Source organism: Neomonachus schauinslandi, chromosome 2 (genome assembly GCF_002201575.2).
Source record: "Neomonachus schauinslandi chromosome 2, ASM220157v2, whole genome shotgun sequence".
In the NCBI taxonomy this organism is placed as follows: domain Eukaryota; kingdom Metazoa; phylum Chordata; class Mammalia; order Carnivora; family Phocidae; genus Neomonachus; species Neomonachus schauinslandi.
This window is the reverse complement of record NC_058404.1, coordinates 51928821-51946510: the sequence shown is the minus strand read 5'-3', so window position 1 is coordinate 51946510 and position 17690 is coordinate 51928821. Positions and strand designations below refer to the sequence as shown.

Genomic DNA, 17690 nt, shown 5'->3' with positions numbered 1-17690 from the left:
TTATCCAAAGACTTGGGTCATCCTGCCTTTCTAATTTTTTGCAAGTCCAACTCCCTACTTTAATCCTGTTCTCCGTGGCACAATTTATGGCTCCCTGACTTAGCTATAAAAATTCCATTAATTTTGCATCTCCTCACTCCGCCCAGCTCCCGGGTATTCACTAATAGTGGTAACTATTCTTTTGTCTTTTTCTGATTTTTATGAAACTAGAGAAGCTAACCTTGTTTGTCTAGACTCCTCGTTAAAGGGCAAATTCATCTAGAACAGGAATCTAGTCCTTTACACGGCGTTTCGTGGCACCTGGCTGCTTCCTTTATGTTCTACTTGTGGGGGCTAAGACTTCTATCTATACTATCACCTGAAGTTCACTGGAGAGTCAGTCACCTGTGAAGATGTCCTTCCTATCTGTCCAAGATTCTCACTGCCAGAATTTCATTAGAACTCCCCTGGAGACTGAGACACTTCAGTTAAAATTCACAGATGGCTATAGAGCCCATACCATACTCAAATTATTTTGCTAGGTGTTGGTATATGGATAGAGAGATGATTACCATAAAGGCAAAGTTCCAGAGTGCACGTTATAAAAGAAGAAACAAAACAACTTAGTCTTGTCGAAGATATCATGTTAGAGACAAAATTTTTGCCACATTTAGTTATCTTCTTAATTTGGGATCCCATAGATAGATATCTACTTTACCTATTGCTCTATCTCAGGGGGTAGGGCACCATAGTGCAAGGTCTTCCCCTCCAGGTGAGTTTCTCAAACTCCTCATACACACCGTTTTAAAACGCTGACGGCCCTAAGGGCTGTTGTTTACATGTCTCTTTCCTCATGAGACTGTGAGCTAACCGAAGGCAGAGTTCATGTTTTATTTCCAGAAAGCACCATACTTGGCATTTAGTAATCAATACTGAGAATGATACAGGTAACCCTACTGAGCGCTTGCCCTGTGGCAGCCACTCTTAGAAAGGGTTTACGTATAACCAATCATTTAGTACAGGCACTTGCTCAAGCGAATGAACGCATACCCTTCTCTCCACCGGCTTTAGTTCCGGAGACCTCCGACCTCTTCCCCAGGGCGTCCGCGCTCCCTCACCTCCCAAAACTTCTTCGCCCCGCCCCCAGAACGTCCGCGTCCCGCCCCCTCGCCGCCACGTGGTCCAGGGCCGGTCGCACATCACTAACGTCACCAGCACGCGCCCTGGCCGCTGCTGTCCACCGGTTTGCGAGTCCCGTGGTTCTAGCTTCTTCGCGAGCCGATTGCTCGGTAGCCGCCACCGCTCAGGTCCGGAGACTCGCGGCGGCCCAGGCTCTCGACATGTCGATGCTGGCAGAGCGTGAGTGGAGGGCGCGAGGGTGAAGGTTCCAGGTGACGCGCCCGGCCGGACCGAGTGGCGCGGGGTGCGGGTCGCCGGCGCTCAACGGGGCGGGGGATACCGGGGGACGGGGAAGCCCGGTTCGGCTCGCCCTGCCTGCCGCGGAGATTTCCCAGCCCAGCCTTCCCCAGAAGTTAGCTACCGGTCTACTAGTGAAAGAGACTGCGAGTGTAAACGTGGGACTCTTGTCCTTACGCTCAGGTCTGGGCACGCACGCGGTGGGTTCAAATGGGAGCCAGGACGCGGACCGGGCAAACCCTGAGCTGTTCTTTCACTTCGCCGGGCCTCAGCTTCTTCTGGTTAAAAAGAGGCGGTTGGGCCAGCAGAGTCTCTTCAGGCAGTGAAATCCCGTTCTCGAAGATTTATTGAATCCAGAGAAAGAAAAGCAAGGGGTTTAGAAGCATCAAACACAAGAAGTTAACCTTTTTTAGGGAATGCAGGACTAATGAGTGAGTCTAAGTAAGACTGACGGTTTGGACTTAGTTGAAATTGTTAACATTCTTGCATGACAGAAGTGTTGGCTGCAACGCCGCGCCCTGCTTTTTGCCTTTGACATTTATCTTCACTTTATGAAGTTCATTAATTCCCTCGCTCGGGAGAGGCGATTTGACTTCTGAGCGGTATTTGTAGCTATGCCTGCCACTAGGTGGCAGTCGTGCTTTGTCATGAAAAGCCGGCCCGTGACTTTTTGAAGTGTATAGTGAGCAACGAGCAGAAACGGCTTGTTTAACAGGCCAATAGCAGCCACACAGGGATTCTATGAAATAAATGCTGTCAGCATTCTCTTATCTAAGTAGGTTGGAGAAAGGGAGCACAAACGCAAGGGGTAAGGCACCGTTCCAATTTTACGGGGGCTGAAATCCAGGTTCAGAGGAAAATAATTTGCCCCGAGTCGTTGAGCTAGAAAGTGACAAATTCATCTAGTTATCACTGTGTCTTTACCTTTTTGTCACTGGGCCAGCAGTTTCCTATTGTTTTTTAATAGGGACTTATAGAAAAGCATATGTTTTAGACTGTGACTATATGGGCTCTGTTTCTTCATTTGTGAAACTAGGACTGCTAGAATCTCTTCTGGTTTTAATTTCTCTGATGTATGCTTAATTCAGCATGCACATTGGCCCTGCCTCTGCTATTCATTTATGTCTCTTTCCATGATCAATTTCTGCGGGGCTATTAAAAAACTTATTATCTTCATTACTAGGTTGGCTTAAAAATCAATGAGATGGTGAACATGAAAACATTTCAGAGTATGAAATGCCTTTTATACAGGTGTGAAATGCTGTTTGTAGACATCAGTAATTCGAATTGCATAATTTCAGAGAATATTTTCAGTTCTTCTCTTCCTACCCTGACTCCAAATTTTCAAATCTTTGCCATGATAATATTGATACTTTGTGTTGTCTTTTAAAATAACTTGCTAAGTTTATGTCTTCGGCATCCCTTGTGATTAGATATTTAGGACTGGTGTTCTTATTTTTTTAAAGATTTATTTATTGAGAGAGAGAGAGCGCGCGGGGTTGGGTGGGGTGTTTAGGCAGAGGGAGAGGGAGAGAATCTCAAGCAGACTCCCCGCCGAGTATGGAGCAATATCTCTGGACCCTGAAATCATGACCTGAGCCAAAACCAAGAGTCAGATGCTCAACCGACTGAGCCACCCAGGCACCCCAGGACTGGTGTTCTTATTTTAGAAGTAAGAAAATAGGAGCAAAGAAAAGTCCTAGTCTCATAATTTCAGTGCCTAGCAATTATTTTTTCTGATAGTTTATAAAATTGGGGTAATTCTGTAGGTATAGTTTTGTTTTCTCCCCCACTTAACATCAGTGAACATTTTCAATTCATTAAGCATGCTATTTCCTTTGTTTTCCCTTGCCATATGGACTATATTTTATTTTATTTTCGCCATAGGCACTTATCCTATTTTTAAAATCTAGTAGTTTTCTTTTTGTTTCTCAAAAATATTTTTATTTAGTATTTCTGTGATATCAAGTGTTATTTTCTTGGGACTTCCTTATGCAAGACAAGAAATCTAGCTTACATAAACCTCCCCCTATGTAAGACAAGAATTTAATTTATTGATCTCACCTCCCAGTCATTACATCATTTGGAGTTTTAGACCCGGATTTTTATCAAGTTATTACTTTTTTTTTTTTTAAGATTTTATTTATTTGATGGAGAGAGAGACAGCGAGAGAGGGAACACAAGAAGGGGGAATGGGAGAGGGAGAAGCAGGCTTCCCGCTGAGCAGGGAGCCTGATGTGGGGCTCGATCCCAGGACCCTGGGATCATGACCTGAGCTGAAGGCAGACACTCAACCCCTGAGCCACCCAGGCGCCCCTCAAGTTATTACTTTTTTTATAGATTCTTTCCTTTTTGAGATCAGTTTTTGATACTTCAATCATCATATGTGTAGTCAAATCACACTCTAGTTAATGGATTTTAATGCTCATTGCATTAAGATTTTATACTGCAGTTTCTTTAATTTTGAATATGTCTTGAATTTTTAAAAGGAATACATGGAATATCTCAAAGTGTCCTTTGAAAAAGAAAAAAAAGACAAAACTTCTGTCCCTGACTCTTGGAACTCAACACACCTTTCAGAGTAAGCTGAATCCTGGCGTAAGCCAGGTGGTATTAGGCATGGAGTGATTGAAAAGTGAAGTCTCTTAAAGCTGTTATATGGAGGGTTGTTTATTGGGGTTATCCTGAAAGTGTCCTGATGGAATCAACTACAGTTAGATCTTCAAATAGGAGTCCCTGCTAGAGGAACTAAGCAGTGATTCTGTAGATTCAGGGTGCTCTACTCTCACACTGCTGTTCCACATAGTGTCAGGCATCCCCAAGACCATCTCAGATTCAGTGATTTGTTTGGATTCAGGACATAGGACTCAGCAGAAAGTTGTACTCATGGCTAAGATTTATTACAGCTAAAGAATCAGCAAATGGAAAAGGTACATGGAGCTAAGTCCAAGGGAAACCAGACACAAGCTTCCAGAGTCCTCCCTCAGTGGAGTCACACAGGACACGCTTAATTACCCCAGTATGAGTTGTGACAACGCTTGTGAAGTGTTGCAAACCAGGGAAGTTTGTTAGGAACTGGTGTCATGTTTACTGGGGGCTGGTCATGTAGGCAGGCTCTGCTTGGCATGTACCAAAATTCCAGACTCCCAGAAGGAAAGCCAGGTATTCAGTATAAACCATACTGTTTGTATAAACAGGCATGATGAGCCCTTCATGAATTCTGAGAATGCTGGGAACCGTCCTGAAACCCAAGTTCCCAGCCAAGGTGCCAACCTTGTAAGCAAGCCTTTTGAAGGATAGCAGTGAGGCCTACTATGTTCTGTTCTGCACATAGAGTTAGCAAAGCTGACGTTTAAGCACAGAGTAACTGCGGAATAAGAATATCAAAGCACTTGAACATAATAATAAAAAATAATAATAAATTAAAAAAAAAATAACAAAGCACATGTAAATGTTGATCCAGTATGAACAGACCAGTGACAGTCTTTTCCTTCCCCGATTTCCCAAACCTGGAAACTTCTCTAGCACTGGAGCCAGAGAGTGTTTCAAGGAAGTAGGGTTCTGAGCAAATAAATTTGGGAAACATGGCATGCCTGCTTTGCCCTAGAGGATCTACACATCTGCGTATTAACCATTCTGGGAAAGTCTCTAATATGGAACACTATTGAATTTTGTTTCACCCATTATTGCCCTTTTTTATTTTAATGGGAAGTGCCCCCTCCCCCCCCAATTTAATGTCCTCATTGGGGAAACCCTGTCCTACCCCATTGGTTGAGGATACCTGACATTTCTGCAGGGAAGAGGAACTGACCTTTGGGATCTTTGGTATAAACACTCTAGTCTGCTGTATAAACATATGTAACATAAACTGTTGGAGTTCTTATTGCAAAGGGTGGTCTCATTTATTCTGAAAAATGTCCCCTTTGTGTAAGCCCTATTGAGAACACCCTGGCAAGCACTACTGAATAGAGACATGAATTCTGACACACACCAGTAAGCAGCTTCACAGAGAGAACACTGGTTAACGAGGCTCATATCTGGCATGTTGTTCATTAGCAGAGGCAACATTATGCTGTATATTTGCTAAGATAGGTAAAGTAGTAACTTAGTCATGGTTAGCATTTTTAGGTTACCCTTCTCCTGTAAAACTGTAGATTTGTTTTGCTTCATAAGTAGCCTTTTTCTACATGCTAGTAAAAGGTTCAATTATTTTTGCTACGATGTGTATAGTTTGGGTCTCTATTGATTTTACATGTAATACAGTGAGCCCTCTGACTTGAAGTTGTGTTACTTTTAAATTATGTTGTGAAGATGATCCAGCTGTGACATCTGTTACCCTATTGATCGCCAGAGTTGATTGGGCTGATCGGCTGGCTAGGTCGGTGTCCCCTTCCTCACTGCTCCATGTGTGTCCCTCCCTAAGCCGTGTGCTAGGTCGAAGCTGTATGCTAGGTGGAAGAGGATGACCTTCCCCGATAGAGGAGGGATAAAGAGGGCCTTTCTTTGGTCAAGGGTATAAGAGTAGCTGTGCTCCCCTGCTAGAACCTCCAAACAAGCTCTCAAGGTCCATTTGTAGGAGGACGTGGGGTAGTCAAGCTTTTAAGACTCCAGACACATGTAAATGGGGTTGCTGCACATGGCTGTCTGCCTTTCTTAAAGAAGGAGAGAGGGAGGTAGGGAAAGAGGGAGGGAGAGAGGGAGGGAAGGAGGGAGGAAGGAAGGAAGGGAGAAAGAATGGACAGACTAAGTTACCAGGCTGTTGTTGATAGTGACATACTGTGCTTTGGTTGCTGCAGTAGGTGAGTAATAATGACACTTGACCTGCAAATTCCACAATTTACTTTGGGGCTTCATGTTCTTGTTCTGTGAACTTTTGAGGTTCTGTATCTGTGCAGTAATCTTCCTTAAAACTACAGCGATAGGGGCACCTGGCGGCTCAATCGGTTAAGCATCTGCCTTTGGCTTAGGTCATGATCCTGGAGTGCCTCTCTCTCTCATGCTCTCTCTCGATAAATAAAATCTTAAAAAAAACCTACAGTGACAAATTTGAGTTCCTAATGGTCAGTTATTGATATGCATTTTAAAAATACTTAAGAGATTCAAAGCAGTTCCCTTAACTATGTTCCTTCCTATCTTCCTTTCCTCTTGTCTCCTTTTTTGCTTTCTTTTCTCCATTTCACTCATACACCCATACACATAGTGCCTGCTATGAGTACAGTGTTTTCTACTTCTTGCAATGAAACATAAAAAAGAATAACACGCAAATATGAGCCATAAGTTGATGATGGTCTAATAGAAAACATCAGAGATGGATATAAATAGCCACAATACAGAAGAATGTGAGTTAAATGCCAGAAAAGAAGCAGATAATTTATACTGGAAGTTCAGAAAAGGGATCATGTGGCTTTAGGGCATTTGAATGACAAGGGATCGTATCATGAATATCTGTAGATCATGTGTGTGGAGGGTACGGTTGACTCTCCCCAAGATCATAATGACTGGATTAAGAATATAAGCTTTGACGTCACCTGAACCTTGCTTTGTATGGAGGCTCTGATTTTTGCTTGGGGGCATTAGGCACATTTCTTTGTCTAAGCCTCAGATTTCCTCATCTGAAAAATGGAGATCAAAATATCCATCCTCATTGGGTCCCTGTGCAAACTGAATACAGTGCATGGATAGCATTTGGTACGTGCTGTCTGGCAAAGAAAGCTGCAGTGGTTGCTGCTCGTGGTGGTGGTGACACGCGTGTTGACAGGTGCTTTCAGATGCTGCCTTTCGCTGAGTGCTGAAGGCCAGCTGATGGCTTATCATGTATTTCTGTTTGTCACATATGGAGGGAACATTGTTATTCTAAGGCCAATTTGTATATTGAGAATATACAATTATTGGGAAGACCAGGGTAAGTGATCCAATCTGATGATATTTCGTTGAATGCTGAATCCAGTATCTGTAGCTAATAAAACATTGTTTGTCACATTTTTTGCAAGTATATGTGTATGTATTAGGTTTTGTGTGTATTTGTGTTGTATTTTCCAGGTTTGAAAGATAGATTGCTGATGAAATACTTTGTCACTTCTAGGGCGGCGGAAGCAGAAGTGGGCTGTGGATCCAAGAAACACTGCGTGGAGCAATGACGATTCCAAATTTGGCCAGAGGATGCTAGAGAAGATGGGGTGGTCTAAAGGAAAGGTACGTTGGAGAAGAGCAAAAGAAATTGGAGCCATGCAAAAAGGCAAATCAGGAGGATGCATCTTTCTTCGGAGACTGGGAGAAATTTATGTTTTAGATCAATAAGTGATTCTGGAGAAAGAACTAAATTGTAATGATAAAGTTAGAATTGAACATAGATGTCAATTCTCTTTATCATTTAAACTGCCGTGATTGGCGTCTTTCATAAATTGTACCTTTTAATTAGCTGCACTTAGAATCATACTTAACCATCATTGTTCTATATTGCTAAGAGTAATACTTTGTTCCCCTTTATAGCTTAGAATACACATTTTTTCATTTTCCTCACACTGCCATTTATTCCCAACTGAAATAGAATTTCTACTGATACCTTTGTATTTAAATGGTTCTTGTGAGGGTCTTTAATGACCTTGTTGACAAATCCAGTGGATCCTTTTTTGTTCTCACGTTACTCAGTCCCTTAGCAGCATTGGACATAATTGACTATTCTTGAAGTACTTCTTTCTCGGCTTCTACAATACTGCCCTCCTCTCTGTTTTTTCCTTCTCCCTCACTGGCCACTCCTAAATGTGTTGCTGGCTTTTCCTCCTCCAGGCTTTTGTGCTTTGGAGCTCCTCAGGGTTCAGCCCCAGGCTTTTTCTGTACTCTGCTCAGGTGAGCTCTTTCATTCTAGACCATGCTTGGAATTGTCTGAATTCTGAGGACTTTTCTACATCTGGTCCAGAAATGTCCTCTGAGCTCCACAGTTGTAAATTCACCAGCCTGCTTGGCATTTCTACTTGAGTAAGCATCTCAGGTTTATCATTTTTGTTAGAAAACTCTTGATCCACCCCCCACCCTCCCCCACCCCCGCCAGTCTTTTCCTTCTCAAGTCTTCCCCATTTTTGCAAATGGGCCTGCCTGGTTCCTGTACGTCTCTCACTTCTCGCCTCCCCAGTCATTACTCCTCTCCCCGCAGGGCCCCATCCTGGGCCACACATCGTCCTCATCTCTTGCCCCAATCACTGCTGCAGCCTCACAGCTGCTTCCCTCCCTCCTTTTCTACCTCTGGGCCGTTTGCCAAACAACAGCCACAGTACCTTTTAAAGTACAGAAATTAGATTGTGGCATTCCCTTGCATAGAAGTTCAGTGGTTTCCCATTGTTTTAAAAAATTAAATCCAAATTCCTACCATAATTTCCAAGGTCCTGTGAGGTCTGTCTCTTTTATATCATCTTATTTTCTCTTAGCGACCCTGGTTACCTTTAGTTTCTTCAGTCCCAACTTCCCTGGGACGCCTTACACATGAGTGTTAATTGATGCAGGGGACTTGGTCTCCTCTCCCCACTTTCTCAGTGTTGTTTTATAAAATTATTTAATGGAGAGAGCCATAGAGTTGTAATATCTCTAATGGGCTTCCATTAGTTTGGTGGTAGTGCTCTGATTTTGAGCATCACAGAAAGGCCTGTTCTCGGTAGTGTTTACATGGGCCATGAAGTGAGTGTCAGATTGGAGAAGTAGCGTTCATTGTTTTGAGTGTATTGGTATTACAGACATACTTTATAAGAATCCATTAGACTGTGTCTTCTTTGAGGGTAAGGATAGTGCCTCACTCCTGGATATTTAATAATTAATCGAACGGTTGATAAAGGAGGAAAGATGCGATCTGTCTTGATACTTGATAAAAATGCTAACTCTCTTTTGTTGATCTCCACAGGGTTTAGGGGCTCAGGAGCAAGGAGCCACAGATCATATTAAAGTTCAAGTTAAAAATAACCACCTGGGACTTGGAGCTACGATCAATAATGAAGTGAGCAACAGTGTGTCTACTGGGGGTTTTCTTTGCACAATTTGCTTTTTTATAAATATAAACACTTTAATCCAATCAAATTGATCAGTTTTCAACTATTCAAGTGTGTATCCTCCATGGTGTGGTTAACTAAAGAGCCCATAACTAAGCGGGCTCTTCATCACATCACATGCCTTCACCTTGCCTTGTTGTCCTTATGGGATTCTTTACTTGCTTATGTCTAAGAGATCCAAATTCGTTTTATTGCTGAACTTTGAAAAAAATATTCTTTTTATGGAATATTTATAATTTTGTACTCATTTCAGTACAGAAAGGCATTTTCATCTTTACCTGTGTTCTGATATTTGCTTATGTTATTAAAAGTTGGTGGTGTTTAGTTTCAGAAAGAAACTAAGTTTTTTCTGCAAGAAAGTGGTGACCTTTATCTGTCCAGTTATCTGTTTCTGACTGTTGGTATTCAGTGGTTGAATTTATTCACATTTCCCCTTACATACTGATGCTTTGAGAGATAGATGTATGGATACACTTAATTTTTTAGGAGAAGCATTGCCCAGTAAACCTATTTAATATGCCTTAACCTTCAGCATTCTTAAAAAGTGTGTATGAGGCAAATTCCTACATTGATACCTTGCTTCCATTGGTTCAGATTGTTTTGGAGATACCCATTCTCTTTTAAAGTCTGATTGTTTTTGTTATAATGAATGTATTAGCACCACCTTACGAGGGTGCTCACTGATCCAGGGAACTTGGGAGTCTTTCCTGCTCCCTTCCTCAGTGTTGTTTTATAAAATTGGGGTTGACGTGAGCAAATAGAATTGGGCAAAATATTTTCAGTGCAGAGGAGCAAAGAAGAGAGCCCTGAAGTCTGTCACTACTTTTTTCCCTTTGACCTACATAATATTCCCATAGTGGGAGAAAAATAATAACTTTATTTCCTTTATTTTAATATTTAGCACAGAGGTTACCTGTTGATAATTTGATTATAAGTGGACTGTTGATAAGTTATCCACATTTGAAATCAGGACTTAATCTTCCAAGAAGTCCATTTTTAAAAATTTTTTTAAATTTTGAATTTTTTTAAAAGATTTATTTATGAGAAAGAGAGTGTGTGTGTGCACGGCAGGGCGGGTGGGTGCAGAGGGAGAGAGAGAGTCTCAAGCAGACTCCCCGCTGTGTGTGGAGCCCTTCACGGGGCTCAGTCTCACAACGCTGAGATCATGACCCAAGCCTAAATCAAGAGTTGGATGCTTAACCAGCTGAGCCACCCAAGCACCCCAAAGCCTATTTTTCATATTAATATAGATAAATTACATTTCAAATTTATATTATTTCTTCATTCAAATTTGTAACATAATATTTTGATGAAACATTTAAAATTTCACATTAACAACCAGATTCTAAATTCTAATTTCCTTGATTCTAAAATATATCTTATCTCAACCAGTGTATGTAAACAACAGGCTTGCCTTTAATTGCTTTTTTGGGTGTTTTCAGGATAACTGGATTGCTCATCAGGATGATTTTAACCAGCTTCTGGCTGAGCTGAACACTTGCCATGGGCAGGAAACAACAGGTAGGAAAAACCTTTGCTTTGTTATTCATTCGATTTATAGAAGACATAATGTCTTAATTTAAAACATTTTTATTAACTCTTTTTACTGTAAGCATAATATATCTGAAAGTTAATTGATTGAAGCTCTTATAAATAGTCCTTTCTGTATACATTTTAATGGTGCTCTCACCATTAAAAGCAAACACTTTTTTCCCAGTGTTTGAGAATGGCAAGATAAATCCGTTCAGTTTACAACCTCAAATAGTAAAGTGATCTTTCAGGGATCTTGAGTGTGACTAAAAACTTGTTTTTAAAATATAAAACAAGAAAAAAAAATACAAAGCAAGAAATACCGAGTGGGGCCACAAACCAGCAGCCAGCAAAGGCTTAATAGAAAAGCCTTTTTGGTACTGATTCTGCCTAGTGAAATTTATTGTGTTTTGAATATATGTCAGAAATTCAAAATGCTCAGGTATATAGTAAAATTTGTTACAAGGGCTCGGTACTAGAAATTGTATATCTAAGGCCTGAGAACTGGAAATGAAACAATTGAATATTGAGCATTCCATATTAAATTAACAGATAATACTGCTGAGGGGAAGGGCATGGATGGTGTAGGCCTCAAACTTTCGGGTCTTTGGTCTAATTTTAGAGGTTAAGGGACATTTTTGTCACATGGCTCTTTGGAAGGCAAGGACATAACTTCAGTTAATTGTGCTGGATATTCATTGATGAAATCTAGACTGTTAGCTCTTCTGCAAACAGATATTTAAAGAATAGTGGTAAAATATATATATAACATAAAGTTAACCGTCTTAACCATTTTTAAGTGTACAGAACAGTGACATTAAGTACATTCACACTGTTGTGCAACCACCAACACCATCCATCCATAAAACCTTTCATCTTGTAAAACTGAAACTCTTTCCCCATTAAATACTAACTTCCTATTCTTTCTCTCAAGCTTTGGCAGCCATTCTACTTTCGGTCTCTGAATTTGACTACTCTTGATACCTCATATAAGTGGAATCATACAGTATCTGTCCTTTTATGTCTGGATTATTTTACTTAATGTTGTCAAGGTTCATCCATGTTGTACCATTTCCTTCCTTTTAAGGCTCAGTAGTATTTCATTGTATGTATAGACCACACTTTGTTTCTCATTCATCCTTCAGTGGACACTTGGGTTGTACTCCTTGGCTATTGTGAATAATGCTGCTGTGAACATGAATGTATAAATGTCTCTTCAAGTCCCTGCTTTCAGTTCTTTTGGGTATATATCTAAAAGTGGGATTGCTGAATCTCATGGTAATGAGATTCTATTTTTAAGTTTTTGAGGAACTGCCATAGTATTTTCTATAATGGCTACACCATTTTACATTCACACCAACGGTACACAAGGCTTCCAGTTTCTCCATATTCTTGCCAACACTTGTTATTTTCTGGGTTTTTGATTTTATGTGGTTTGCTTTTGTTTTGTTTTGTTTTGTTTTTGATAGCAGACATCCTGATGGGTGTGAGGTGATATCTCATTATGGTTTTGATTTGCATTTCCCTAGTGACTAGTTATGTTCAACATCTTTTCATATACTTGCTGGCTATTTCTGTCTTTGGAAAATTGTCTTCAATTCCTTTGCCCCTTTGAGAATTGGGGTTTTTTGTTGTTGAGTTGTATTCTGCAAACATTTTTATAAGGAATTTCTTTCTGTTCCCCGTGCACAATATTTGGCTTGTAGTAAACTGTCAAAAGATGTTTGTTAAATTGAAGGAGGAAGAACTTTGTGGAATGAAATTAAAAAGTAACCAAGTTCAGCAAACATTTGTTGAGCTGTGTGCTGGATCCTGAGTTAGACGTGAGGATATGTAGCTGTATGGGACAATCCCTGCTTAGGAGGGAGCTAGCAGGATATGCTGGTAATTGGTAAAATTATAGTGTGAATCCAACTCTGGGAAGATTTATTGCAGTGCTGCGTATGGGACTGAGCCCAAAAGCATGAAGAGAAAGGTGCTGTGTTTGTATTTTCCCTAATTCCTTCTTGTTGGAATCTATAACTTGGACAGTTTTCCTTATCCGTGGGATAACTATTAGAACTATCCTAACAGTTCTATATAAAAAGATATATTGTCCTTAATATAAAAGATGCTAATTTGTTAGCCAGAGAAAAACGTAAGGAAAATGTTTTGTGAAAACACTACCTGGACTGGTGTTAGGAAATGCAGGATATAAGCAGTAGTAAAACTCAAGGACCTTAGCCTTTACTAATTATAAAAAGAAACATCTTTATATTCAGATTTCAGTTAAACTCAATAGAAACACAGATATGAATGTAAACGTGATCGTATAAGACTTGTAGGTTTTGACTGAAGAGTAATAGAGTGTCATGGCTTAGAGATGAACACCAGAGCCAGATTGCCTGGATTTGAATCCTGATTCTGGTATCTCTACTTGTGTGACCTTGAGTAAATTACTAAACATCTCTGTCCCTTCCTTCTTGGTGAAAGGGAGATAATAGTACCATCCTCAGAAGGTGATTGTAAAAATTAAATATATTGCTATAACTAAAGTACTTTGAACACTGCCTAACCTATGGTAAGTACTTAATAAGTATTAGCTGCTATAATCTTTATTATTGTTGTTATTTGTAGAGATAGAACTGCAAAGTAGAATATTTCCTCTGAATATTTTTAGTAATTAGGATATAGTGCCATCAAGAAAGAGTGATACTTGTAGGTGGATGGATTTGGGCTTGATACTTAGGCTAGTCCTAATTGTCATTATTGAAATCAAAGGCAATAATATACTTTCTCCCCAGATTAAAAAAATAGAATGCTCTTAAGATAATGAACATTATAAATAGCTGTACTTGTTGGCAGCAAGATATAAATAAAACTTGAGATCTTTATACGACTTATGGATGATCTCCAGTTATAGGGTAAAAAAAAAAAAAAAGGAAGTTGAAAAACCGTATGTACGGCATGCATTTGTAGAAAAATATAGAGAGGAAATGCATGTGTGTGTGGTTGGGTATACATCAGTGGTTTTCAACTGGGGGTGATTTTGGCAATGTCTGGAGACATTTTTGGTTGTCACAACTGGGGATGGGGGTGCTTTTGGCATCTAGTAGATAGAGGCCAGAGAAGCTGTTTAATATCCTAAGGTGCACAGGGATGGCCCCCAATGACACAGAATTATCTGGCACCAAATATCAGTGGTGCTGAAGTTGATATACACAGGGTAGCTCCAAAATATCTATTCTGTGTATATTTTATATACATATAAAATATGTATATTTTATATGTATATTTTATATACATATATACATATTTTATATACATATAAAATATGTATATTTTATATACATAAAATATACATATACATATATATACCTAAAATATCTGCAGAAAAATGCCCAAGAAACTGGTAAGAGTAGTTGCGTCTAGGGAGGGAGCTGAGTGACGGAGGAAGAGGGTTTTTTATGTTGTTTTTTTTTTTAAGATTTTTTTTTTAAATTTATTTGACAGAGACACAGCAAGAGAGGGAACACAAGCAGGGGGAGAGGGAGAGGGAGAAACAGGCTTCCCGCGGAGCAGGGAGCCCGATGCGGGGCTCGATCCCAGGACCCTGGGATCATGACCTGAGCAGAAGGCAGATGCTTAACGACTGAGCCACCCAGACGCCTCGGGGAAGAGGGTTTTTACTGTAGTCCTTTTGTACTTTCATGACTGTACCACGTGTGTCATGTCCTACTCAAAAAATTGTTTTAAAGGTAATTCTTGAGCCCATTTACCTCCACTTCCTGAAGCTTCTGCTCTACTTTGCCACAAAACTCTAATTTTCTGTACAAATTGATTTTAGTTCTCTTATCCTCTCTTTTTAAAAACTTGTAACATGCCTTGAGCGAGTCTCAGATAGTCTGCTTAGTTGTTCTACCTCTCTTTTGCCTCTTCTAGAGTTGATGCTCAGCAGGGGTGGGGGGGAGGGGGAGCCCCAAACATCAGACTCACTTCTCTGGATTTCCTTATCCCTAAGTGGGACTGTAATTCTCTGCTTTGCTCCACTGTAATGTCTTTGAGCCATCCCCCCTGTCCCCCCCAATATTTTGTTGTAGTTTTCTTGACAAGAGAGATTATTGAAATGAGCCAGTTCACCATTACTAGAAGCAGCACTCTGCCTAGAATTTTTTTTTAAATAAACTTCATTGAGGTATAGTATAATACAATATACCCATTTTTGAGGGTACAGTTCCATGAGTTTTGACCAATGTATATACCTGTAATCATAAGAACCTTGATAAAGAAATTTTCATCATTACAAAGAATTATCTTGGGTCACTTCCCAGTCGGTCCTCTGCTCCTCCACACGTCCCACCCTCCCACTTCATTCTCTGGCCCCAGACAACCACTGATCTCTCCATATAGATTAGGTATTTTCTTTTCTGCCTGGCTTATTTTTCTCGGCATGATTCTGAGATTTATCCATGTGGCATTTATCAGTAGTTCATTTCATTTCTGGATAGTGTGCCCTTGTAGGAGTATGCCATAATTTGTTTATGCATTCACCTGGTGATGGACATTTGGGTTGTTTCTGGTTTTTGCCTACTGTACCCAAGGCTGCTGTGAACATTTGTGTATACATCTTTGTGTGGACATACGTTTTCATTTCAGTAAGACCCTTGCGCGCGCGAGGACTTCCCCTCCTTATGCCATGTCCAGAAATTGCCTCTTGACAGAAAACTGGGGCAGCCCTAGAGCTCACATCCTTTGTTGCCCATCTGTCAAGGATGACAGTCCTATGCTGCCTGTTGTCCAGTGTGTGATGAGTAGTTTCATATCTTTTGTTTTCCCATTGTTTACAGTAGAGGGGCATGATCCATAGCACTTATCCTTTTGTGGGCAAAAGACAGGGACTCTTCCTCCTGTCTCTTCTAAACCCACTTCAGTCAGACTTTGCCTTACTGCTCCACAGAAACTGCCCTTGCCAAAGTCACCAGTGACTTCCACGTTACTAAGTCCATTGGGCATTTTTTAATCCTCGTCTTACTTCGCCTGTGGCACAGATGTTCACCCCTCCTTGAATCACTTGTTTCCCGTGGCTTCCCAGACCGCATCATCTCCTGCTTTTCTTCCCCCTTCACTGCCACTCCTCCTTAATCTCTGTTGCGATTCTCTTTTCCCAGCCTTATCATGTCTGGGGCCCTGCAGTTCAGTCCTGGACCTCTCTCATCTTTTAGCGACACCAATTATTTATTAAATCATGGCTGGATATAACAAACCATGGCTGAGATGTTTGGTCACAATTGCCAGACTTCTCATGACTGCATTACCATCTCTCCCAAACTCCAGACTTGTATTAAACCCCCAACTCAGTATCTTCATTCGGGGTGTCGTCAGCTATCAACTTCTCAAACTTAACATACTCAAACTCCAGTTCTGGCTGCTTCCCCACCCCACAAATGGTTTTATCCACGGTCTTCCCCTTTTCAGTTGATGTCAGTTCCCTCCTCCTAGCTGTTGAAGCCAAGGACCTGTGTCCACTAGGAAATGTTGGTTCTACCTTCAGAATATATCCAGACCCTTCCTGCTTCATGTCACCTGTGCTGTAGCTAGTATGGTCTGAGCAACTGTTATTTCTTGTCTAGATTATTATAACAGTTTCTAAAGCGGGTTTTCTCAGCCATAGCACTACTGATGTTTTGGGCTAGATAATTCTTTGTTGTGAGGCATATCCTGTGCATTTTAGGATAATTAGCAGCATTCCTGACCTCTACCTGCTAGATGCCACTAGCACCTTCTTCCCCTTCCACCCCTCCCCCCCGCCACCTCTCCCCCATTTGTGGCAACCAAAATACCTGCAGACATTGCCGATGTCCCCTGAGCAAAATGCCCCTGATTGGGAGCTTTTGCCCTCAATTGCCCTTTCTTCATCCAGCCATGACCTTCAGTGTAACAGTCAGAGTGATTCTTTCAAAGTGTAAGTCTGTGCTGCTCATTCTCAGACCACCACTGCCACCAGCACCCGCTCATCCTTGTTGCCTCCTTTTCATTCAGAATAAAAGTCAAAGTCCTTTCAGTGGCCTTGCAGCCTTATATAATATGGACCTTTTTCCCTTTCTGACCTCATCTCTTGCTACTCCCCTTCTTACCCATTCTGTCTTAGCCACTGATCCCTGTTCTGGTTTATGAATACATCAAGCATCCTCCTGCCTTAGGATTTTGCACTAGTTTCTCCGTCTCTAGAACACTCTTCCCCCAGTTAGCATCTATGCATTTTCTCAGCAAGGTCCACACTTCCTGCCAGTTGAAAATTGTATCCTGTTCCTCACTGCCATTTTTGGAAGTCAATAGGAAATTGGTGTAAGATATAGCAGTATAAGGATATTATTTAGAAATATGAAGGATCTAAAACCCAGAAGAACCAACTAAGAGTCTGGAGAGAACTGGGGCAAGGACTTGATGTGCATACTTATGTGTGCATGTGTTTGTTTTAACAGCTTTGTTGAGATATAATTCACATGCCATATAATTTACCCATTTATAATGTACAATTCAATGACTTTTAGTATATTCACAGAATTTTCACCAGAACCAATTTTAAAACACTTCATCACCTCTAAAAGAAACTCTGTACCCCGTGGCAATTGTCCCCCATGAACCCCCCAACCACCCTAGGCAACTGCTGATTTATTTTCTGTCTCTAAAGATTTGCCTATTCTGGACATCTCATTTAAGTGGAATTCCACAACATGTGGTCCTTTGTGACTG

General features: G+C 40.8%; 1 protein-coding gene across 3 annotated transcripts in view; it reads left to right on the top strand.

Moving 5' to 3' along the window:
- The first annotated feature begins 1201 nt into the window (after nucleotides 1-1201).
- The window catches only part of PINX1 (PIN2 (TERF1) interacting telomerase inhibitor 1), a 94182-nt gene continuing 77693 nt past the window's right edge, over nucleotides 1202-17690 (top strand). For all 3 annotated transcript variants that reach the window (XM_021698853.1, XM_044912568.1, XM_044912569.1), the window contains exons 1-4: nucleotides 1202-1338; nucleotides 7478-7587; nucleotides 9284-9376; nucleotides 10871-10949. In XM_021698853.1, coding sequence (XP_021554528.1) covers nucleotides 1320-1338; nucleotides 7478-7587; nucleotides 9284-9376; nucleotides 10871-10949 — 301 coding nt within the window. In that variant the 5' untranslated portion in view covers nucleotides 1202-1319. The remainder of the gene's footprint in view (nucleotides 1339-7477; nucleotides 7588-9283; nucleotides 9377-10870; nucleotides 10950-17690) is intronic.